Source organism: Tachypleus tridentatus, chromosome 10 (genome assembly GCF_004210375.1).
Source record: "Tachypleus tridentatus isolate NWPU-2018 chromosome 10, ASM421037v1, whole genome shotgun sequence".
NCBI lineage: Eukaryota > Metazoa > Arthropoda > Merostomata > Xiphosura > Limulidae > Tachypleus > Tachypleus tridentatus.
The window spans coordinates 182,133,719-182,160,744 of record NC_134834.1 but is presented as its reverse complement, the minus strand read 5'-3'; the positions used below and the strand labels follow the sequence as shown (position 1 = coordinate 182,160,744).

Below are 27,026 nucleotides of genomic sequence, written 5' to 3'. Positions count from 1 at the left end.
AAATGTTTACTTTTTCTTGTTCCCGGGCAGAAAGTGTTATTTCGCAATTGCGAATGCCTAAAGTATATGGAAAAGACCTATTTTTCTCTTCAAACTTTGTTTTTGTGACCTGAGAGCGTATAACGAAAACATGATGTAAGACTATATTTGGAGGCTGATACGTGAAAGTGATTTACATTACAGTCGCAAATCTCGATAAAAATCTACTCACTTCTAAACATTTTTGTTCATTTTGTATAACTTTAGTATAAATACATGTAAATCTTGATTCATATGTTGTTTTATTCAGACCTTATGTAAATGAAAATGCACCCAATTTGTCCGTTTTACATAGAAAATAGGTTAATTTCTAAATTTCATTATCCAAGTGACAAAATCAAAGTTTGAATGGAATAATGGTCATTTTCTGTACCTTTACAACACAAGCAATTAAGGAATAACACATACTATTCAGGAACAAAATTTGTGTTACATAGTATTATTTCGTACAACAAATTATTTAATACAACGCATATATAACGTAGCCCTAGAGGTGCAGACAAATCGTTTCCATTTACTAACAAAATTATCCAAATAAACAGTGAATAGCATTCTGACGAATATGCTAAAAAGAAAGTTCGTTTCATTTCTCAACTGATAGATATACAACTTTAAGCATATTTGGAAACTCTTATCGTATTTACGGAGTATTCATCCTAACCTTTACAAAACATTTCGTTCTCTATTTAGCAGACGACATTTCATTGATTAGAAATCAATAAAATGAAATAGGATGATAAATTGAATACAGCATTCAGCATGCCTGCGCACGCCATCTTCCGGTTCTTTTATCTATAGAGAAAAAAAAATCCAAGACACCAGAAAAACAAAATCGAATTTTAATTTGTATCGTTTATGCAGTTTTACTCGTGGTATTTTGCGATACTGTCCAAAGAATAAAATAGTTTATGTCGTTCACTTTAAATCATGAATATATTGTTTTTGCTCTGTGTTATAGTTTGTTTTTCAGTTTCAAATGTGTGTTTTTTTTTCTGCTGACAATAATAGATTAATAAAAATAAATAAATAAAACAAGCACAAACGTGTTACCGGAACCTCAGGATTTATGCGATGTTTTGATTTTAGCACAAAGCTGCACAATGGGCTATCTGTGCTCTGCCCACAACGGGTATCGAAACCCGGTTTTTAGCGTTGTCAGTCTGCAGACATACCGCTGAGCCACTGGTGGGGGCGGATTTAGGCGACGTGAGCGCTATTAAAAATCCAAAGCTCGCGAAACTCTTCATTTGTAAACATTGAGACTGGTATACGCATGTGCACACCTTTTAAATGTATGCTTTCTCATATTAGGAGGATAAATACACATTAATAATATAGTTGCTTTTCGTAAAAGTGTTATATACTGAATCCAAATTTTTTATGGACTACAGTTCCTTAGAATTTAAAAATAGATGATAGTTCCACCGATTTGAACACAGAACTCGAAAAATCGTTAATTCATGTAGGTGTAGTTCATAGGAAACTTTGAACCTATACAATAATGCACGTATTATGGATTACTGACAACAAAACCACTTCTAAGTCATTCTTATTGTTATGTTAAAAAACGGGGGAAAAAACAAGTGAGGCTTAAGAAACGTAAAAACTTATTTGTTTTATCTAAAAAAAAACTGCTACTGAAACAATTTAAACTAGGAAGCGGGGACACATCATAACATGCACTTTGTAGCTTAGGAAAATTTTAATGGCATTACGAGAAAGCGCATGTATTTTCTATCTTATTTCTACGAGTATGAACAATTTTAATAGTATTATACCGACGTTAAAATGTTTAAGTTGGAATTTTGTTCTAATATTTTTTTCTTTCTCCAATTTGTTTCCCTACTGTGAGTACGTTTTAGAATGAAAAAAAATGTTTGCCAGATTCAAAACCATTCAGCGTTTTCTCTCCAATGTCTACTAACAAAATCTTCATTATTATAAAGAAATTATGACGTGTTCTGCTTTTAGGAATTACTTAAATGTCAGTTGTTTTTTATGGGTTTTTTTTATAAGTTTGTTTATGGTTAGAAATCGAATAGAAATGAAAGATTGTTAAATTAAAAATAGACATTTCATTTGTCTGATCTTAGATAATTTTGCTTACCTGGGAGATTCACCGGAAGAAAAAATAATTAAATCACATAAGACGTTCAATTTCTAATATATGTACATTAACTGGTTGTTTTAACAAATTTATTGTCAAGAATATTTTCTTAATAGATTAATTAAGGAGTATTTTAGTTTAATTAGAGATTAGAACTTCCATTAAAATACATTACACTGCACAGTTTCCTATTATATTAGGCCTATATTAGCTATTTATTTCGCAGAACAGTAATATTTCATAATACACACACTATATTTATCTAGGGTTTACAAAGTTACAAGGTGGGATTTTCATGTACTTAATTAATTTAAATGTACAGTTTTTTATCTTTTAACTTTATACTCATGTTGAAAGCTAAACTGAAGAAACAGTGTTACAGGTTAATATCACCATATTTCGTAACAAAACAAACTGTGTTCCCCACGCATAAAGGTGAATTATAATATGGTTGTTGTAGCGCCACAAATGCAAGCATTGTTTTCTAACGATACAAATGACGTGTAGTTTTCAATTTAAACCTATCTTTATTTAGATACATGGTTGTGCTGTGAAGCCATATTTTCACTCTATGTCTGTATTGTATAAAATTAAACACACAAACTGTATATAAGTGTACATAGTTGTGTTCCATGTTTTGACAGCCCACAAAGATAGTGATGTTTTAACCTAACATTTTGGTAGCCGTTCAAACAAGTTCCACTGATCTCAAATCGTGTAGTTTTAACACAGTATTGCTGTTTGTTTGTTTGTTTGTTTTAGAGTACACGTCTTATTTCACGAGATACAACAATACAGAGTTATACAAAAGAGAAAGGAAAAGTAGTGCTAATAACAATGCATGTGGTATAATCTTACATTTTTCTGTGTTGTTCAGTTTTGGTATCCGAGTAAGTAACCGGTAATGTGGATGTCCTTTGACATGCCATCAACTACAACCCTCCGGGAAACAGAACAACAAGAAATTCACACAAAAGAAACGAAAAACAATTCCACATTAGTTCGGGCATCTTCAGTCTTTAGATATCCACTTCTATTCAGTTTCAAGCTACCTCACGCTTCTTCGATCTTAAGCGTTATAAAGTATTTTTCCAAAATATAGTTCCAAGACACCCCGCGAAAATCTCCCGCACAGTATTTCGTCTCTCATATTGTGTCTTGGTTGGATATTCACCTCGAGAAATAAAAAGAACAATATACAGACGTAATGATTTAAGGTGCTTTTTCCCTATCTCCAGGCTCACCATGACAGATTTATTGATCTAAGTTCATATATATGACCTTTCCTTTTAGAGGTTTTTCGATGGACAAGCCTGGACATAGAACGTGTCACTTACCGACGTATTGCATTCATTTTAAAACCATATTTTCAATTTATTTAAGTGCATTATACTGCCGTTGTTTTTTTATAGGACGAAGTTAACAAATCACTTCGTAACACACAGTGTTTAACATAGTGTCTCTGAGCTCTTATCACTTAAGATAAATATCACAAGTTTATCTCATAAACTTTATATCATTATAAGCCTGATAGTTAAAAAAATCCTTACCTCGCGAAATGATGTCTAATGATAAAATGTTTTTGTTTGTTTGTTTGAAATTTGCGCAAAGCTACACGAGAGCTATCTGCGCTAGCCGTCCCTAATTTAACAGTGTAAGACTAGAAGGAAGGCAGCTAGTCATCACCACCCACCGCCAACTCTTGGGCTACTCTTTTACCAACAAATAGTGGGATTGACTCTCACCTTATAACGCTCCCACGGCTGAGAAGGCGAGCATGTTTGGTATGACAGGGATTCGAACCCGTCATACCTCGGACTACGAGTCGAGTGCCTTAACCACTTGGCCCTACCGGGACCTAATGATAAATAACTTGTGTTTTATATGACTGTAAGAGTAAAATCAAACATCTTCTCACATATAAATAAATGTTAATACTTGGATAGTTCTTTTAACTTTGACTTTTTCTCTGTAAAGTTATTCATTGCACATTTTTACACTCTCTTTCTCATATGGCCCGGCATGGCCAAGGGTGTTAAGGCGTGCGACTTGTAATCTGAGGGTCGCGGGTTCGCATCCCGGTCGCGCCAAAAATGCTCGCCCTCCCAGCCGTGGGGGCGTTATAATGTGACGGTCAATCCCACTATTCGTTGGTAAAAGAGTAGCCCAAGAGTTGGCGGTGGGTGGTGATGACTAACTGCCTTCCCTCTGGCCTTACACTGCTAAATAAGGGACGGCTAGCGCAGATAGCCCTCGAGTACCTTTGTGCGAAATTCCAAAACAAACAAACTCTTTCTCATGCCAAATTTACGAAAGTTATATCCCGACTTTAACACTATTTTTCTTTTCTTTTTTTCCAAAACTCTGTATATTTATGACGTAACGTATTCTTAGCCAATTGTCATTGAAAATTTGTGAGCTCCTTTCTCGCTGCTGATCATTACGAACGATATCCGTTTTTTTTTAGAAATTTCAATCACATTTGGTGTGAGTGGACCCAGTATTAGAAAAACGAAAAGAAACTCCAGGAGTTTTATTACCAACTTTATGAGTTTGATACACTTAGCAGAACAAAAGAAGTGTAATTATTTATAAAAAGTTCAGTTATTACTTATCGCGCCTTGCAAAAAGATCCACCACTCTTCGAAACCCGATCCAACAACAAAAAGAAACTTTACTTGGTGAAATAAAGTAGAATAACAATTGTATTAAAACTGGAAGTTTTAAATATAAAAGTGATGTTTTTTTAATGTTACTGTTGGGCAAATCCATTGCAATAAAACCGATATTACAGCGCCCTCTGCATAATTGTCAAATTATCATTTTATTACAAATATAATATCACGTAATTTCATAATTAGGAGTCATTTACATTCGCAATTATTATATTTATAGTTGTAATACATTAACATTTTCATCCACTCCAATTACATATCTCTTACGTCCACATCCTGCGTAATTTCTCGCGATATTTTCACTTTTTTCTTTTACACATTAAAATTTATCAAACTGTCTATATGAGAAAAAAAAATCACCAAATATACAAAAGTTAAGATCTTATAACGTTTTTAAGCTATGCATTTTCCCTTCCACCTAGCTGCCTTCCCTCTAGTCTTACACTGTTAAATTAGGGACGGCTAGCACAGATAGCCCTCGAGTAGCTTTGTGCGAAATTCCCAAACAAACAAACAAAAAAAATCCCCTTCCACCACCCCACACACAGTAGTTCAGAGTTAAGTGTGAGGGCTCTCACCCTTAAAAACTGGGTTTCAATACTCCTGTTAGGCGTAACACAGATAACTCATTTCGTAGCTTTGTGCTTAGCCAAAACCCAACAACAACAAAAATTTACTGTCCCTAGTATTAATGACTAGAATGTTTTTGTTCGATTGTTCTTGTCTTTAAAAGTACAAAAATGTGTGAAGTCTTATGTTTAACTTTGAGATCAAAGGCTCATAATATACGTTTTGTGTGTTTGTAAGTTTTAAAAATTCGGCTGAATTTAGAAAATTTATTTCTGGTTAACATTCTAATACCTTCCTTGTTTTATATTAACATAACAAAGTAACAAAATATAATTCATTTTAAATGGGTGATTGTTTCTTATAGGAATGCCTTTTATTGTTTAAGACCAGATGAAAAGCTTTTCATCTATAAATATCCTAATTTATGCTTGTATAACATGGTGAATTATAATTCTATAAACGGACCTGCGAAAAGCTAATCTTCACGTGTATTACAATACTGCACATTTACATAAAAGACTATTTTGACATAACTCGTTACTTCCACTAAAGTGCTGTGAAAACGTAACATCCTCCTTATTAGAATTGATGCAAATGTAACGTGTGAGCTCTCAATGCGTTATTTCACAGTTGACGTGCTATTATAGATCCCCTGTTGTTAGATTAATATTTTCCCCCAACTACAATTACTTCTCTCTTAAGTTCGTGTCTTGTGTATTTTTCGTGTTGTTCGCTTTGCGGTTTTTTTTTTTTTAATTGTGCAAAATGTATCGAGCGATTGATGTGAACAAAATACAACCTAATCTATTGTGCAATAGTAATACATTCAAAACGTTTCACAGCTTAAAATTCCTTTCAGTGCAGAAATGTGTTAGGATTTCCATGGATTATCCTTCAAACGGAACCTATATTTTCTGTTACGGATTTCATGTATTATCTTCCAAATAGAACCTATATTTTCTGTTACGGATTCCATGTATTATCTTCCAAACAGAACCTATATTTTTTGTTACGGATACCATGTATTATCCTCCAAACAGTATACGGATTCTATGTATTATCCTCCAAACAGAACCTATATTTTCTGTTACGGATTCTATGTATTATCCTCCAAACAGAACCTATATTTTCTGTTACGGATTCCATGTATTATCCTCCAAACAGAACCTATATTTTCTGTTACGGATTCTATGTATTATCCTCCAAACAGAACCTATATTTTCTGTTACGGATTCTATGTATTATCTTCCAAACAGAACCTATATTTTTTGTTACGGATTCCATGTATTATCCTCCAAACAGAACCTATATTTTCTGTTACGGATTCTATGTATTATCCTCCAAACAGAACCTATATTTTTTGTTACGGATTCCATGTATTATCCTCCAAACAGAACCTATATTTTTTGTTACGGATTCCATGTATTATCCTCCAAACAGAACCTATATTTTCTGTTACGGATTCTATGTATTATCCTCCAAACAGAACCTATATTTTTTGTTACGGATACCATGTATTATCCTCCAAACAGAACCTATATTTTTTGTTACGGATTCCATGGATTATCCTTCAAACAAAACCCATATTTTCTGTTACGGATTCCATGGATTATCCTCCGAACAGAACCTATATTTTCCGTTACGGATTCCATGGATTATCCTTCAAACAAAACCCATATTTTCTGTTACGGATTCCATGTATTATCCTACAAACAAAACCTATATTTTCTATTATTGATTCCATGTATTATCCTCCAAACAGAACCTATATTTTCTATTATTAATTCCATGTATTATCCTCCAAACAGAACCTATATTTTCTGTTACGGATTCCATGGATTATCCTACAAACGGAACCTATATTTTCTATTATTGATTCCATGTATTATCCTCCGAACAGAACCTATATTTTCTGTTACGGATTCCATGGATTATCCTCCGAACAGAACCTATATTTTCCGTTACGGATTCCATGGATTATCCTTCAAACAAAACCCATATTTTCTGTTACGGATTCCATGTATTATCCTACAAACGGAACCTATATTTTCTATTATTAATTCCATGTATTATCCTCCGAACAGAACCTATATTTTCTGTTACGGATTCCATGGATTATCCTTCAAACAAAACCCATATTTTCTGTTACGGATTCCATGTATTATCCTCCAAACAGAACCTATATTTTCTGTTACGGATTCCATGTATTATCCTACAGACGGAACCTATATTTTCTATTATTAATTCCATGTATTATCCTCCAAACAGAACCTATATTTTCTATTATTAATTCCATGTATTATCCTCCGAACAGAACCTATATTTTCTGTTACGGATTCCATGGATTATCCTCCAAACAGAACCTATATTTTCTGTTACGGATTCCATGGATTATCCTTCAAACAAAACCTATATTTTCTGTTATTAATTCCATGTATTATCCTCCAGACAGAACCTATATTTTCTATTATTAATTCCATGTATTATCCTCCAAACAGAACCTATATTTTCTATTATTAATTCCATGTATTATCCTCCAAACAGAACCTATATTTTCTATTATTAATTCCATGTATTATCCTCCAAACAGAACCTATATTTTCTGTGTACTTTAAACATCGACTAACAACATTTAGAGCTTTCTGGATTACGGTCTGACTCTTTACGATATGGATCAGTGATTTTTGTGGATTGCGAAAATGAAAAATGAAACAAAAACTTAATAGCTATTTTAACTACGTTATGGGAACGTAAACAATACAAATAACTCCCATGTATCCTCAGAAGAACCGTGTTAAAAACATTATAGATATCTGGCTAGTCTTTAATAGAAGAAAAAACAACCTATAAATCACAAACGACACTTGAACCAAATAATAATGTATTATAAACACTGATAACGATCAGTGTTGTTCCTCATACCCCTAACCTTGTACTTGCATGCTCTATCGACTTCAGCAACCTACTCATGACTTCGGCAACGTCGCAGCTTCAAACACCGGTTAACCTGATTCCTCGCGAAGATCAGAGGTTTGGCATGTGTCTTCGAAATCCGAAGCTAATTATGGAAGCGATTCTACGAGCTTCAGAAAGCAGGAAAATTGAGTTAACCTGTGCTGCGTAAAACTTGTAAGAATTTCACGCTTTGTCGCTTCCTCCTCTCAGTTATTCCCCTGTTCTGCTACCAGAAAATTAACCCGAAAGTTTATGAAAATGACAGGGTAAAGGTACTGAGTCACAATATGAGATATTATATTCAAGACGTGTCCAATGCACGATTGTAGAGATAGATTAACGCGACATGTGATATGCAAAGTTGTTAAATATATATATACGTCACCATACACGTCATGCGGAATTTATATATATATATATATATTAAATGTATTTTTCTTTCAACAAATTAACTTTTCATCTCGTTTGGAGTTCACCTTGTTTTTATTTTAGCTATTACACAAGTATATATTCAACGAGTGGTAAAATAACTCAATTTTTTAACAGGAAAAAGACTTAAGAATAATAGTTGGGAGTTTTTCGAATTCTCTGGCTAAAAAAGTATTCTGTGAGGTAGGAAACATTATTTTAATTGTTATGTAGCCCATAACAACAGTTATAGTCTTTGCTTTTAAAGTTCGGCTTTAATTAATATATATTTCTCATAGTTGTAAAGACAATAAGTTCATTCAGGAAGTCGAATACATTTTTTTTATATTATAGAATCACACTTCTCTCTTCTTTATTGTACTGATTCTTAGCTAATGTAACAATTACTACACAATAAGTAACTTTTTGATACGTATCGATATTTATAATTATACTTATCTACAAAAACCAGTATATACCATTTTCTTATTATTGTAGATATTAAACATGTTGTTTTCTAGCACATTAATGAAACGTTTTGAGCAGATGGGAAACTAAAATTATTGACTGTGGTTCTGTCATGTAATAACAAACGAAATAATTACAACGATGTGTTTGTTTCGTACTTTACGGTGACTTTTGGTATCAGATTAATGTGCGTCACAGTTAAAACTATTAAAATATTTAAAGCGTTTTGAAGGAAACACTTTAAATCTTACAAACGTATTTTAATTTAAAATAAACATTTCTAGGCCTATCGCCTTAACCTTTATGGTGGATACTATGTATGGATTTTGTATGAATCTTCTGAAGATGCCTGGTGGAAGAATTCAAGCGACACATTGTGTTCTAACACTGAACTATTTGCTGCTGTGGAAGGTTCATTTGTAATTGCTAGTTATGCGGCTACTCCCGAGAATGCCACTTCTCTGTCAAACACGGTTTGTGATTAATTGTAGCTCTCTCTCTCTGTATAAATAAATACACCCACAAGTAATGATGTACTCTTTATACGTGTATATGTTTGGTTACTGTGCCTGAGAAATTAGCTATTTTATTTTCAACTGAATATCATATTAGCTAAATGTTGTTATTTTCACATTTCTTGTTTGTCTTTTTCAAACATCACTATGGTTTCTTACTGACGAGAAACCCACTTGTAATAAAAATGTATCTCAGTACGGCTGTTATGGGTATTAACACTTTTCCTGATAAGCAGAAAACAGCGCTTCGACCTTCCTAGGTCATCTTCAGGTTGCATCAACTCTCTCTTTCTTAACATGAAGATGGCCAAGGAAGGTCGAAACGTTGTTCCCTCCTTATCAATAAATATGATATTGCCCATACCAGAATTCTGAGATACATCACTATAGTTTCAAGATTCACCAATGTTGGTGAATAATTTTATTTTTTTATTCTTGAAATACATATAAACGAAACAATACAAAAACGACTTTAAAATATTCTATAATTATAAAATATTTCTACATGGTGTTTTTCTGCTATGAAACTTATCCTTTGATTATGGAATATTTCTTTGAAAATTTGAACCAAATGAGCCCTAACATAAAGTTTACTTTCAAAATAAGTAATTTAAATTTATCATTTTTAAATATATGGATTATACAAAGTGATTTGTGTTACAAATCTATTAATTCACATCAGTTTATAGACATTTGTGATCGTTTTATAATATGCAAAGTTAGATATTCATCTCTAACTAATTCAGATAATTGTTCTATTATTTCTAGTCTGAAGGTCAAAAACATAAACCGATAGAATTAATATTTTACCTGAGGATCTCTTATTATCCAGAAGTTGTAATAAAGAAAGGTTTTATGTTATTTAAGATTAAAAAGAAAACTAATAATAATTATAAAGGAACAAATTATTCCTTTTATTAAAACGCATTACCCTGTAGTTAAAATTAATATTAATAACATCCAATAAGAATTGGAAAGAATTTTAGATGCAATTCTAAATATTAAGGTTGAAAATAAACAAATGTTATTATTAATAACACAGCCTAAAAGTTTGTATGTTATCTTAAATCAGAGAAATAAAGCAAAGAAATATGAGGAAGGAATTTTTTTTTCCCTACTGTAAACCAGACTATTATATGTGTGGTAAAAGGTTATGTTATATACACTAAATATACTACAGGCCTTACTTGGAATATACCTGTTCAAGAATCCGCAAGCGATTGCGGCTCCATGTTCCTTGATGGAATCTAATGGTGATAACTAACTAACTAACTTACTTGGAATAAAATACTTTTTTTATAAACTCTAAATATAGTTGAAATTCACCTAATCGTATTTATGTATGTTATTTTTGTTGTATTCGTTTGGCTTGTTTTGGATTTCGCATAAAGCTTCACGAGGACTATCTGCGCTAGCCGTCCCTAATGTAACAATGTAAGACTAGAGTGAAGGCAGCTAGTCATCACCACCCACCGTAAACTCTTGGGCTACTCTTTCACCAACGTCATATTATAACGCCCCCACTGCTGAATGGGCGAGCATGTTTGGTGTGACCGGGATTCGAATCCGCGACCCTCGGATTACGAGTCGAGTGCATTAACCACCTTGCCATGTCGGAGTACTTTTGTTGTAAGCAAATGTGTACCAGAGAAACATAACATTTAAGTTTGAAAATAACTTTACACAAATCTCATGTCAGAAGTTTAAATAATAGCCTATTACCTGTTAACAAACACATTAATCATTAACATACACATTAATCAGTGTATTATACACATTAATCATTAACATACACATTAATCAGTGTATTATACACATTTATCATTAACATACACATTAATCAGTGTATTATACACATTAATCATTAACATACACATTAATCAGTGTATTATACACATTAATCATTAACATACACATTAATCAGTGTATTATACACATTTATCATTAACATACACATTAATCAGTGTATTATACACATTAATCATTAACATACACATTAATCAGTGTATTATAGAAAAATATCATGCTTTACAAGAACCTTTTTATCCAAAAACTTCCATTTTAATATTCTAGTGAAAAGAAATGAAATTATTTTATCAAAATTATTTTGTTAATAAATTTAAAACCACATTTAATGTTACATTGTTTGACATACAGAGGGAGTTTGAAACTCATGTCAAGAAACGCGGGAAGATTTTATATTGTTAAGTAGGTCATGTTCATTATTGTGGAAACTCAAAAGTGTTCTGAACAATAAGAAATCGGTGTTTTATACCTTTTATGCATTTGTGGTTTTATTTATTTTTAACTCAACAGTAATAAATAAAGAGTTTTAAATATTTTAAAGTCAACTTTGTATTGTTTCATTTTTATTAATCATTTTCTACGGTTTATTTTTTGTTTGTTTGTTTTTTTAATTTCGTGCAAAGCTACATGAGGGCTATCTGCGCTAGCCGTCCCTAATTTTGCAGTGTAAGACTAGAGGGAAGGCAGCTAGTCATTACCACCCACCACCAACTCTTGGGCAACTCTTTTGCAAGTGATGAGTCGGATTGACCGTCAAATTTTAAAGCTCCCACGGCTGATAAAGCTAGCATGTTTGACGCGACGGGGATTCGAACCCGTGACCCTCCGCACTTTCTACAGCAAAATATATTTGTTTCCTTGTGTGTGTATATACATATATATTAAAGTGTTTACTATATTCTTGTTCAAACTATTTTAATGGAAGCCTACATAATGGGTGATTTGTGCTGTGCCCACCGCGTGAATCGAACCAGGAAGTCTAGCATCTTGAGCCATTAAAGTTATCGTTGAAATTTGTTGTCTTTTATCACCTTTAATCCATTACGATTTTAGTTCATCCCCACTCATAGCCCAACATTCAACTCACCCACAAAGTTTTAATTCTGGGACATGGGCATGGTAATCAGATGTTTTCTGAGTGGGGCATTTGCTTTGAAAACTAAGTTAGAGAATAGTATGCAATCACCTCAAGAACGACGAACATTAGTTATAATAGTTGCTCAACAAATGTATCAAAATATATGCTTAACATCTATGGAGTTGTACCTTCCTTACTGTACTTCTTTTAATTTTTTCTAAACTCCTAATCTGAGGGTCGTGGGTTCGAATCCCCGTCACACCAAACATGTTCGCCCTTTCAGCCGTGAGGGCGTTATAATGTGACTGTATACCGCACTATTCATTAGCAAAATAGTAACCCAAGAGTTGGCGGTGGGTGGAGATGACTAGCTGCCTTCCCTCTAGTCTTACACTGCTAAATTAGGGACGGCTAGCGCAGATGGCCCTCGTGTAGCTTTGGGCGAAATTCAAAAAACAAACAAACCAATTGATTAATTTCGGAAGACTAGTCCTCCAAAGTTGGCGGTGGGTGATGCCTATCAGTTACCTTCCCTCTAATCCGTCTCTTCAGAATTATGAACGCGTAACGCAGATAACCTGCGAGTATAAACTTTGCTGGAAATCTAACATACGAAATGTTTCTTATTTTCTTAACTCTTTTATATTATTATGTAAAGCTCCCTTTATTATAATGATATATTACATAACTTACTCTATCGGTCGAATCACTCACTTTATTATTGTTTGTTTTACTTTAACACTCCAGCGACAGTTGTCACATGTGGTCTGTATTAGACATCGATGATGTTGTTTGTTGTTGTTTTGTAGACGGTATTTCAACGAAAAAGTTTTCTTGAGGTAGAAAATAAAAAGGTTTTTGGTCACCTTAGACTACTTAATTGACTTAAGTACATTTTATCACAGACAACACAGGGATTCATCAACATGCTTGAAGAGGGAGGTCATTTTACTTCAGGTTTCGTCACTCAGGCGTACGATGCTGTATGGACAATAGCATTAGCACTGCAAGGCCTAGAAGACACGAAAAGTACCCTAAGAAATTTTACTTTGACGGACCCAAAATTTACACGGAAGTTCTCTTACAATATTCTAAGTACCAAATTTATGGGTGTGTCGGTGAGTATAAGTACCACATTTATGGTGTTTTGGTGAGTATAAGTACCACATTTATGGTGTTTTGGTGAGTATAAGTACCACATTTATGGTGTGTCGGTGAGTATAAGTACCACATTTATGGTGTTTTGGTGAGTATATATACCACATTTATGGTGTTACGGTGAATATAAGTACTATATTTATGGTGTTTCGATATGTTGAAGTAGAAAAGTTAAATCTGTTTCATTAAGTTTAACCACCATATATTTGGGTATATCAGCAAGTTAAATCTGTTTCATTAAGTTCAACCACCATATATTTGGGTATATCAGCAAGTTAAATCTGTTTCAGTAAGTTCAACCACCATATATTTGGGTATATCAGCAAGTTAAATCTGTTTCATTAAATTCAACCACCATATATTTGGGTATATCAGCAAGTTAAATCTGTTTCATTAAGTTCAACCACCATATATTTGGGTATATCAGCAAGTTAAATCTGTTTCAGTAAGTTCAACCACCATATATTTGGGTATATCAGCAAGTTAAATCTGTTTCAGTAAGTTCAACCACCATATATTTGGGTATATCAGCAAGTTAAATCTGTTTCAGTAAGTTCAACCACCATATATTTGGGTATATCAGCAAGTTAAATCGGTTTCAGTTAAAGGACATAACAGTACCTATGAAACTTGTTAACTCAACATTATAACGAATTTATATTCCCTAAATAAACATTCTTTAATTTCAGGGTCCAATTTCCTTTAAAGGATCTGACAGAGTTGGTGTGACAGCCTTTTTTCAAATTCAAGGTATATTTTTATACGAGTAATTATGCTAATTAAATATAAAAGTCTGTAATAAATATATCAAAAATAGTTAAGTTAAAAATAGTAACACGTTGTAATGGTATTAGAGTAACACGTTGTAATGGTATTAGAGTAACACGTTGTAATGGTATTAGATTAACACGTTGTAATGGTATTAGAGTAACACGTTGTAATGGTATTAGATTAACACGTTGTAATGGTATTAGAGTAACACGTTGTAATGGTATTAGAGTAACACGTTGTAATGGTATTAGAGTAACACGTTGTAATGGTATTAGAGGCTGGTTGGTACACATTCTCGTTCGATACGATCGTGCAAAAATATTTATGTGTAAACAGATCTTCACCTGTTTTCGCTGATCTTATTAGCTGATATCAATATAACAATGCTATACCCATGTTTTTATGTATAGTGAAGAATCAATACTTTTATCTTAGTAGTTGTGGTTCTTTGTAAAACCGTATAATTACAAGTCACAAACTTTTGTGTTTTTAGGCGTTGATTAAGCCTTTTCTATGTATGTTCATTTTTAAGTCGAGTGTCAAACGTTTGACGACTGCAGACACAAAAATGTCAATAGTTCTGCCTGACTTTATGTCTCAGCTTTCGGAACATACTTTTGACACTTGTCAATACTCGAGATTTCCATATGTTCAAATAATCTTAACATTATTATAATAATACGGTTATTTCTACTATCTTGGTGATTTAGTAATTTCAGATCGGTTTTTTTCATTAAATGAATTTTTATCATGATTACTGTTCTTTCCAATTTTATTTTGCGTCTTAAGAGAGATAAATGTTTAACTTTTTTTTTCCAATCCTTCAAACTACTGTAAGTTGTTTGTTTGAAATGTTTTACACAAGGCTACACAAAGGACTTTCTGTGCATAGACGCCCCTAATTTTCAACTGAAAGGAAAGCAAACAGTCAATATAATTCTCCACCAACTCTTTACTGATGAATATGAGGATTTGATCATCACTCTTATAACGCATTCAGAAATCTATAGCGTGAAGTGCAAGTTTTTTTTAGGCAAACGGATATGAGCCATGAATTCTCGAATTACTAGTCCAAATCCAAGCATGATGAAAAATCCACGTCTGGCACACAAACCTCATTATTTGATCTTCTTTCCATGAGAATCCCCCAGTGGCACAGCAGTATGTCTGCGGACTCACACCGCCTAAAAACCGGGTTCTGATACCCGTGGTGGGCAGAGCACAGATAGTCCAGTGTGTAGCTTTGTGCTTAATACCAAACAAACCATAACAAATTACAAATAAAACATTAAACACGTATTGTGTCTAAACCAGTACTTTTTTTCTACTATAGTTGAAAGTGTGATTATTCAAGTATTACATATTTTAAATTTTGTCCGTCTGTTCAAGATCGTTAAAGATCATTTGGCTTAAGACACATCCAAATTTGTAACGCAGACAGATTCCTAGAGCTTCTGAATGGATTGCAATGAATCTTGGGAAATATGGGCAAGTAACTAGGATGTGTAGTTCTGTTCCTCGACAAGACGTCATCAGTCAAACTAGCTTCAGAACAAAGCAATCTACTGTCGTCTACCTATGCACGTGAGACATGCCATCGAAAGATTTTTTTCCTTTAGTGCAATTCCATTTGTTTTCTTAGTTCTGCACTACTTTACTGCATAGCCAGATGATTAGGGCGCTCGAATCTTAATCTGAAGGTCGCGGGTTGGAATCCTCGTCACATCCAAGACGCTCGTTCTTTCAGCCTTGAGGGCGCTTTTTTTTTTATGCGGTCAATCCAACTACTTGTTGGTAAAAGAGTAGCTCAAGAGTTGGTGGTGGGTGGTGATGACTAGTTGTCTTCCCTCTAATCTTACACTACTAAATTAGAGACTGCCAGCGCAGATAGCCCTCGTGCAGCTTTGCGCGAAATTCAAAAACAAGCAAACAAATTTTACTGGTATTCACAATGTCACTCTTGTTCCGTATCAATATTTTAAAATGCAAAATAAAATAAATAACTAAACACTTGTTTTCGTTTCAAAAGTCGTGTTTAAGGACGGACAGCTGGCCCGGCATGGCCAAGCGTGTTAAAGCGTGCGACTCGTAATCTGAGGGTCGCGGGTTCGCATCCCGGTCGCGCTAAACATGCTCGCCCTTTCAGCCGTGGTGGCGTTATAATGTACGGTCAATCCCACTATTCGTTGGTAAAAGAGTAGCCCAAGAGTGGGCGGTGGGTGGTGATGACTAGCTTCCTTCCCTCTAGTCTCACACTGCTAAATTAGGGACGGCTAGCACAGATAGCTCTCGAGTAGCTTTGTGCGAAATTCCAAAACAAACAAACAAGGACGGATATTCTAATTTGAAGATTTTAATTTCCACCATATCCGGCTCTCGACATCATGTGCAGAGAGTTAGTTAACTACCCATTATGTAAACAATTTCTATATGACTAGACAATGACATTATATATGAGAATTGTGGCGTCACCAGCGACATATCTGTTTCACGGTAAAATCCCCACCATTCAACAGTACACTGTCGCCAAAAGTAGACTTACGCCTCTAAAGATATGTTACAGTTCTTTTAAAAGCAATAATACTCATACAACAAAACAGCAAACAGCTGGAAAACCTAAGGTATACAGCCACAAAAGTTCTGTTAAAAATAATGCTAATGTTCCTTTTTCCATAATACATCTGACATTTCCTTGTTTAATCTTTTCAACGCAACTAGAAGATATAATATTACTTGGTTTTACTTGAAAACTAAATAAAACTGTCAATATAAGAATTTGCCTATTGTCTTTCGTCACCATACACTGTGAAGCTTTTGTTACGATTTTATATATATATATATAACGATTAATCGTTTCTCCAAAATTAAAACTAACACAAAGGCTTAAATAACTGTTTTATTCAGTACTTGACACAGTAAAATATATCAGATTCAAAACTATCTATTAAAAGATAGGAAGTAGTGAGGAATTTTGTTGTCTTTACGACAATCAGTGGAGAAACTTATTATTTGATAGGTATGTCTTTCACTTATTAGTTTTGAGAAGTACCAAATATCATAATTATTTTGTTTATATAACTCTCTTTAAATATTTGATATGTTAAATTTAAACTGCGAACTGTTGAAATAACAAGTTAAAATGTGTGTGTGACAGCACCAACAGATGTTTTGTTATGTACAAACAAAAGAATACCTGGTGCCGGTAACTTGTGGCCGATAAAGACAAATAATTCACATTAAACCAGAACTGGTATTAGCATACTCTCCTTCATATTTATATCAGGAAAAACGTTTCTGAGGTGCATGAACAAAGAATACTTTGAAAGGAAACTTTGACAGACATATGTAAACATTTACCCATCTCTGAAGGAATGTTTCCAAATCATCATATTGCAAAGAAAGTTTTACAAACGAGGACACGACAACAGAAACACATTCGAAAATAACTTTCCAAAAATTTAAGTAGCCGTAATTAAAGATCATTTACCAAACGCGACAAGAAAAGAGACTGTCCTTCGCTATACTAAATGTTCCTTCTTGAAAGACCACCTGTGGGTCAACGGTAAATTTAGGGATTTACAATACTAAAATCCGGTGCTCGGTTCCCCGTGAAGAACAGAGCAGAGATGGTTTGCTGTGTAGCTGTACATTAAAACTAAGAAACAAAGTAAAACCTTCTTGAAATGAAAACTCTACAGAAACCCACTCGAATGTAAAGAGATAAATAGGGAATACAACAAAACTATGATTAGCTGTAAGATTAGATTAAATCAAACATCTTTGGATAGGACTATATCCAGCTTTATCATCAACAGCAAGGACACCCTTACTTATGACGTCATGTTACCTTATGATTGATTTACTTCTGTGATTTATTCATTTGTAACGTTACATATTTTTAGTCAGTTCATTATACTGAAACAAGTTTAGTAGTTAACGTACACGTTATATTTTAATTATTTTAATTCTGAGATGTATTGATTTCTAAAGTTATGTATTTCTCGTGATCTTATACCTAAAAGTTGCATGTGATGCCAGAACTAGAATCGGTATTGGTTTATTGTATATGATATGTTGAGAATAATATCTATTATCACATGTTTTATCACTGGAGTTTTGACTGGTACTTCATCTTTTCTTTTCATAGAATTATAAATGTTTAATATATTAGCTTTGAGTTCCGACTTCTCTCAATAAGCGAATCTCATCCTTAAAATCGGCAATAGCATGAAATGTGCGAAACTGGTGACTCCCACGCTCTAGAAGAGAACGTGAATGTGTCTACGTGACTAATTGCACGTTAGGCAGGTGCGTGCGCGATTAACCGTTAATATGCGGGCAGGTCAAACTGAGCATCTTATAACGTTTCAATGAATTACATTCAACATTTAATTAAACTATTTATTTATCATGATATACAAGCAATCTTTACATCATACCATAGATAATAAAGCAAATTTTAATATTATATAAGTTTTAAGTTTTCAATTTATAAGGAAATATTTAAAATCAACCTCAAATTCCCCTAGTGTGAGGATTTGAACATTTGTTCTGGAGGAAACAACTGTAGGGGTAGACAAAAAATCACGTATTATATTCTCTATAATTTTATCGTCAATAATGTGATGCTATATTTTTATATTCTTCAATCTTATGGGTCTAAGCAGCAACGAAAAAATTCAGAAACTACTTTCCACGCCTACATCTGACATGCTTTAATTTACACTTTGCTAACAGATTTTTCTGAGGCGGACCCCCATTAAATTTATAACCAATAAAAAGCCTAAATTTCAACTGTTTCCTTGTTATAGTCGTCATCATACCGGGCTTACACATAATTGACATTTTGATTTGATGTGAAAAACAATTTTCCCCGGAAAAAACACATTGAAAAGAATAATTGAATGTTTAACTGTTTAAGTCACATGATTAAAATTTCTCGAGTACCGGTATTGCCTACCTAGTAACGCCACTACTATTACAAACCATGGTTATACCGACCTAAGTTCATTAATGTATGTGTTATTTTTTTTAATTATTTTAATCCTGATCGTTAATATACTTACTTTTGACCCAACATTTTTAATAAATATAAGACACGGAGCACTAATTTTAATCAGTTTTTCAGATTAATAGAATGACTTTGATTTTCATAATTTATATTTTTATCGAATTGATTGATCACATTTTATAATAATCTGACATGAAAAAGAACCCGTTGGATTTATGCTCTGGTGACTGCGCCATTTTCTTTTCGGATGATATAATTTTAATTTTTTGATTTCTGTTTGTTTTTCAACAGAAAACCTTTACAATACTCTTTATTTTAAATTACTTTAAATTGTTTTTAGCGAAGATGAAGCTAGCAGTGCTGCGTTATTCAAAATTCTTTCATATCGTTTATATCTTGATTTGATGCGTCAGTTCCTACTAAGACACTCAACTGAAGGTTTAACTACTCGTGAAATTTCTTGATATATAAAAAAATAATTTGATAATCACGATAGTTTGAAGGGTTTATTTATGAAATGCCTGTTTCACAAAATTTAATTATTCGCAAAGATAGATCGAAAAAGGTTTAAACCTTCTGTATGTTGAAATGGAAATTTCTTAAGGGTACAAAGCTTCTAAGAGGTTTTTCATTTGATTATTTGAATTTCGCGCAAAGCTACACAAGGGTTATTTGCGCTAGCCGTCCCTAATTTAGTAGTGTAAGGCTAGGGGGAAGGCAACTAGTCATCATCACAACCCACCGCCAATTCTTGGGCTATTCTTTTACCAACGAATAGTGGGATTGACCATCACATTATTACGTCTACCACGGCTGAAAGGGCGAACATGTTTGGTGTGACGAAGATTCGAACCTGCGACCCTCAGGTTACGAGTCGAACGCCTTAACCCATCTGGCCATGCCGGGCTTTTATTTGATACCAGCCTAATTATAATTTTATATCATTTCACTGTTCCAGGTGGAGAACCCCGTCAGGTGGCGTTATTTTATCCAAACCGAACAAAGTTATCTTTTACCTGTTCAGAGTGCGTTCCAGTTGTATGGAAAGGTGAATATATGGTATATTTCCAATAGACATAGTTTTAATTACTGTGCACCATCTTATATGTTTTTTTTTTACGGTAAGATTTTTTTTACATACGTTTGACAAAAATATGGAAAGCAGAAACAGTTTGAGTTTCAATCTGCACACATCCCTTTTTCTTGTGAATAACCAAATAATTTTAATTACCACTAATCTCTCTTCAAAATTAGGCAATAAACTTTGAGCTATCTTTTGAAATCTTCTTGAATTGGTCATGAGAACTAAGCCTCCTCTTCCACCTTAGCAAAGAACAAGTAGAAAACAGAAGACCAGAGAGCCAGCATTTTCTGTTCACAGTGGAACTTGTCGTTTCTTTAATCATCGTTGAAACCTAGAGACCTTTACTGTTTTACTGTAAATTCAACGTGAACTTTTGAAATTTTTCTTTTGACCTTGTGACCAACGTTTGTGACAATATTCTCCAAACATCATGTGAGAAATAATTTCTGTCGAAGGAATGCTTTTCGTATGTGTTTTCACACAAACACACACAAATATAAAATTATAAATTTAGAAAAATGAACATTAATTAATTATTTAATAATTTGTAGAATTTCTAAGCAAAGCTACATAAGAGGTATCCTTATGTACATATGTAGGTATCCTTACATAAGAGGTGAACAGTCGGATTCAGTATGGACCCGCTAACCACAGAACCACTTTCATCTCACTTGGCTACGTATTTGGTTCAGGAAAATGGCTTACTATTTCAAAAACAGGCTTCAACTCGTGGCTTAATGGCGTGTTTTGTTCTTTTGTTTATTAGTTTTATTATTTTCGTCGCAGCTTGTAATGTTCGAGCTAGATTTGATTTCGTGTATGATAAAAAACATGTTTAAGGATTTTGTAGAAGGTTCCACATTGCTGACTTTCTTATAGCTGACTCCCCATTTTCTTGTCTACGAAGGATAACTACTTTACCATGCTGAAGTGAGAACTGAATTTCTGACTAAAACAGTCTCCATTGTTCCAAACAAGTCGATGATAGACGATATTATTCAGTAGAGATTTATGTGTCCCTAAGTAATAGTGAATATCATCTAGTGGAAGTTTGTGTGTCCCTAAGTAATAGTGAATATCATCTAGTGGATGGTAATACTTCCCCAGGTGATAGTGAATATCATCCAGTGGAAGTAATAGTGTGATGTCATTCAGTGGAAGGTTATACCTCTAGTGATAGTGAATATCATCCAGTGGAAGTTTGTGTGTCCCTAAGTAATAGTGAATGTCATTCAGTGGAAGGTTATACTTCCCTAGGTGATAGTGAATATCATCCAGTGGAAGTTTGTGTGTCCCTAAGTAATAGTGAATGTCATTCAGTGGAAGGTTATACTTCTCTAGGTGATAGTGAATATCATTCAGTGGAAGTTTATGTGTCCCTAAGTAATAGTGAATGTCATGCAGTAGTTGGTCTATATGTTTCTAGGTGATAGTTAATGTCATTCAGAGGATGTTTTACCTCTTCGTAATAGGGAATGTTATCCAAATACACAAAAGACGGCTTTGAGTGGACTTTTCACACACACACACACACACTTATTTCTTTAGCAAAATATTCGATGTAGCTTTTCCGTTTCCCAAGTAGATCTAGTACTCTCAATTTAGTAAACAAACATGTTTTATGTCACAACGTACACAACTCCGGATGAAGAAAGCCCGAATGCTCCAATCTAGTCAAAATGCCAGAGAGCTTGAAACACAGTTTTACCATGAGAGAATGAACACAAACCTCTACCATTAACAGCGAAGAAAAATGTATGCAAAGGAATAATTAGCTAGAAAATGTTATATTTTAACGTGAAGCAAGTACTGAACGCATAATTATGGTTTAAATAATTCTTAATGTTATTTTTCGAAACGTTTAACAACTACCTTAACATGTTCTTTTTTTAAAAAAAACAAAGCCCTTGACTTGTCGTGAACAACGATAATAAAAGAAACAGTACAAAGAAGTAGCCACCTTATGTAAACCGTGCCTAACTCAGGAAGTTTAACAGACATAACGGAAGATTGTTTTTAACTTACGCGTTTGCTTTCTTTTGTTTTTCATAGAAACCTTTGGTGGAATCGAAAATTCTACACGTTGAAAGAATAAACAAGGAAACTATTGCTTTAAATAACAGAAACGTATTGAACTCTTTAAATTATCACGAGTCTTGAAATGTTGATGGTGTCTGAGTTTTCGAAATTATGTAAAAAGAGTTAATTGTCTCATGGTTTGAACAGACTCGATAACTGGAAATCAATCAACAAAGGGAAAGTGTTTCAATGAAATGGTTGAAAGAAACATCGGTCGTTTTAGCTAAAAAGAAAATTTATAAAACTTACAATTTTAATGATTAAAAATAATTCCTTCCAAAATCGTAAAACATATAATTAAATACAACAACCGGCGAATTACTTATATGTAATTGGAAATCTGAATGAAATATTTTTAACCCAAATATTGAATTTATGTGAAGAACATTTTGAAGTCGGAAAAGAAAGTTCCTATAAATTAAAAGCCCATATGATGGATACCTGGAAAGCGCGAATTAGGGTTAATACAGTGACTGTTTCAAAAAGACTAAAATACAAAGAAAATGGAAGCAAGTGGTACACAGCAAGCGAAAGTATTAATTATGTTAAAATCGCGTTCTTAACGGTATCTGATTCAACGATGTTAACTTCCAGAAATTACTTCGTACACTTAATGACATTGTAACTCATCAACTTTATTTCTTTCCTATTTAAATAGAAGGCCCGGCATGGCCAGGTGGTATAAGGCGTTCGACTCGTAATTTGAGGGCCGCGGGTTCGAATCCCCGTCGCACCAAACATGCCCGCCCTTTCAGCCGTGGGGGCGTTATAATGCGACAACCAATTCTACTATTCTTTGGTAAAAGAGTAGCCTAAGAGTTGGCAGTGGATGGTGATGACTAGATGCCTTCCCTCTATTCTTACACTGCTCAATTAGGTACGGCTAGCGCAGATAGCTCTCGCGTAGCTTTGCGCGAAATTCATAAAACAAACGAAACAAAAACCAACAATATTTGAAATATTTAAAAGGTTAAGCAATTGCGATTTAAATATCAATTATTTTAGACAAAACTATTCTTTGGATCAAATTTTATTTTATTTTAAAAAAAAACTAAAAATGAAATGGCGGGCATGTACGTGTACCCTTTTATTTTAAACATTTAAATCTCTTAAATATTATTACCCTACAGCTGGTGATATACCCGTTGCCCACCGCACTCTTATTCGTCGTATAGCCACTATACACAGAGGTGCATTTGTCGTCATGACAACACTGGCAGTGATTGGTATGACCCTCGCCATATTGTTCCTCATGTTCAACCTTTACTTTCGTCACCTGAAGTAAGTCATTCCGTTTCTTTCGTTTTAACCCTGAATATTAACAGGTTAACAATTACGTAATTGCAAATGTTTTTGTTGCTGTTGTGTTTAGGCGGGAAGATGGAGTGTTTGATTCTTTGATGTCCTTCACTTCAAAGTGTGTTTTGATATACGATCATCTGAAGTGTCGAATAAATCAACCAATAAATTGCAAACAAAACTTTTTTCATTTAGTTTCATTATCACATTAATTCTAGAACAATATTCTACTGAACGCTTCAAAATCTTGTTGATACATATTGTGCTCTGTGTTATATCCTTACTATTTGTTCAGTTGTTTGTTTGTAGTTTTTTTTTGTGTGTCTTTTTCTCGTTTGATAATAGCCTAACTCTTTTAGGTACATTAAGCTGTCTAGTCCAAAGTTAAACAACATGGCGGTCATTGGTTGTCTTCTAGTCTACGTGGCAATAATTCTACTTGGCCTTGATTACGGCACTTTGACAACTGAAAGTCATTTCTCTTATATATGTTCGGTAAGCCTTATTATTATAAACAGATAGTTGCGCGTTATAAATGGGCAGCTAAGTGTACACGAAGACGAGAATATGATAATTTAAATAATTTTGGCAGATATCACTGAACGTCAATATCTTTGTTTATAACAAAAAGTAAGTGATAAATAGTCTCATGGTAACCTCTAAGTATTTAATTAATTAAAATATGAACAGAAAGTTTTTAATCCCATTTGTCGAGTGTACATGTACTTTTTCTTTCTGATACTTTATATAAAAATACAATGTTTTTTTCTTAATATATTTTATTTGGAAGCTAAGCCTAAACTATACGGTGGACTATCAGTGTTGTGCTCCACACTGGTATCGAAATCCGATTTTAACGTTCTAAGTCCGTTGAGCTACTGAGAAGGTAGCTTTTTCTTAACGCTGTAAATCATTAAACTAACGAAAAGCAAATTGATCTTCGTGTTTTGGTACTAATGTGTTCTAGTGCAAAAACCAAACTACAAATGAACATAGATACAGTGTACAACTTTTTTAAAGACGGATATTAATCATAGAATATGTCGTACGACGGAGCTTTGAATTTGTCCCAGCAGGGGACAGATGTGAATGAAAACATGTACAGTGATTTCAATATTTTCACTTTGGATTTTTTATCTCTTTAAACTGGGAAACACTGTAGACCTCATTGTGCTGTGTTGTCCTAATTTGAAGTGGACTGTGCGTGGTCAGTATATCTGAATGTGAATCACAAAGCCTGAGATTTAAAGCTTGATACCGCCGAGAACGATTCAAGCTTTCAGCCGTAAATGTGACTCTGAATTCCTTATTCAGTAAAGGGAAAGTAAGCAGATGTTCGTGACTGACTGGCTTCCATTGGTCAGTAATTCAAAATTAAAAACAACTCTAGCGGTAACCTAGGATTCTCTGACATAGCCGTTCAATGCACAATGAAGTACAAATATTTAATTTGAAAAACTTAATAAAAATTTCTCGACACACCTCTTTCTAATAGTGCAACATAAAGTAAATACTGAATTGGAATTAAAACAACTCTTGCTAATAGTGCAACATGAAGTAAATACTAAATTAGAATTAAAACAACTCTTGCTAATAGTGCAACATGAAGTAAATACTGAATTGGAATTAAAACAACTCTTGCTAATAGTGCAACATGAAGTAAATACTAAATTGGAATTAAAAACAACTCTTGCTAATAGTGCAACATGAAGTAAATACTGAATTGGAATTAAAACAACTCTTGCTAATAGTGCAACATGAAGTAAATACTGAATTGGAATTAAAACAACTCTTGCTAATAGTGCAACATGAAGTAAATACTGAATTGAAATTAAAACAACTCTTGCTAATAGTGCAATATGAAGTAAATACTAAATTGGAATTAAAAACAACTCTTGTTAGTAGTGCAACATGAAGTAAATACTAAATTAGAATTAAAAACAACTCTTGCTAATAGTGCAACATGAAGTAAATACTGAATTGGAATTAAAACAACTCTTGCTAATAGTGCAACATGAAGTAAATACTGAATTGGAATTAAAAACAACTCTTGCTAATAGTGCAACATGAAGTAAATACTAAATTGGAATTAAAAACAACTCTTGTTAATAGTGCAACATGAAGTAAATACTAAATTAGAATTAAAAACAACTCTTGTTAGTAGTGCAACATGAAGTAAATACTAAATTGGAATTAAAAACAACTCTTGCTAATAGTGCAACATGAAGTAAATACTGAATTGGAATTAAAACAACTCTTGCTAATAGTGCAACATGAAGTAAATACTGAATTGGAATTAAAACAACTCTTGCTAATAGTGCAACATGAAGTAAATACTGAATTGGAATTAAAACAACTCTTGCTAATAGTGCAACATGAAGTAAATACTAAATTGGAATTAAAAACTACTCTTGCTAATAGTGCAACATGAAGTAAATACTAAATTGGAATTAAAAACAACTCTTGTTAATAATGCAACATGAAATAAATACTAAATTAGAATTAAAACAACTCTTGCTAATAGTGCAACATGAAGTAAATACTAAATTGGAATTAAAAACAACTCTTGCTAATAGTGCAACATGAAGTAAATACTAAATTGGAATTAAAAACAACTCTTGCTAATAGTGCAACATGAAGTAAATACTAAATTAGAATTAAAAACAACTCTTGCTAATAGTGCAATATGAAGTAAGTATTAAATTGAAATTAAAACAACTCTTGCTAATAGTGCAATATGAAGTAAATACTAAATTGGAATTAAAAACAACTCTTGTTAGTAGTGCAACATGAAGTAAATACTAAATTAGAATTAAAAACAACTCTTGCTAATAGTGCAATATGAAGTAAGTATTAAATTGAAATTAAAACAACTCTTGCTAATAGTGCAACATAAAATAAGCACTAAATTGGAATTAAAAACAACTCTTGCTAATAGTGCAACATGAAGTAAATACTAAATTGGAATTAAAAACAACTCTTGTTAATAGTGCAACATGAAGT

The 27,026-nt window shown here is 33.3% G+C and overlaps 1 protein-coding gene across 1 annotated transcript in view; it reads left to right on the top strand.

Annotated features, from left to right (window-relative positions):
• Positions 1–27,026, top strand: part of LOC143231071 (gamma-aminobutyric acid type B receptor subunit 2-like) — a 116,687-nt gene that overhangs the window by 64,113 nt on the left and 25,548 nt on the right. The window contains exons 5-11 of the mRNA XM_076465605.1: positions 8,893–8,958; positions 9,507–9,695; positions 13,527–13,739; positions 14,469–14,529; positions 20,520–20,609; positions 23,855–24,005; positions 24,383–24,518. Coding sequence (XP_076321720.1) covers positions 8,893–8,958; positions 9,507–9,695; positions 13,527–13,739; positions 14,469–14,529; positions 20,520–20,609; positions 23,855–24,005; positions 24,383–24,518 — 906 coding nt within the window. The remainder of the gene's footprint in view (positions 1–8,892; positions 8,959–9,506; positions 9,696–13,526; positions 13,740–14,468; positions 14,530–20,519; positions 20,610–23,854; positions 24,006–24,382; positions 24,519–27,026) is intronic.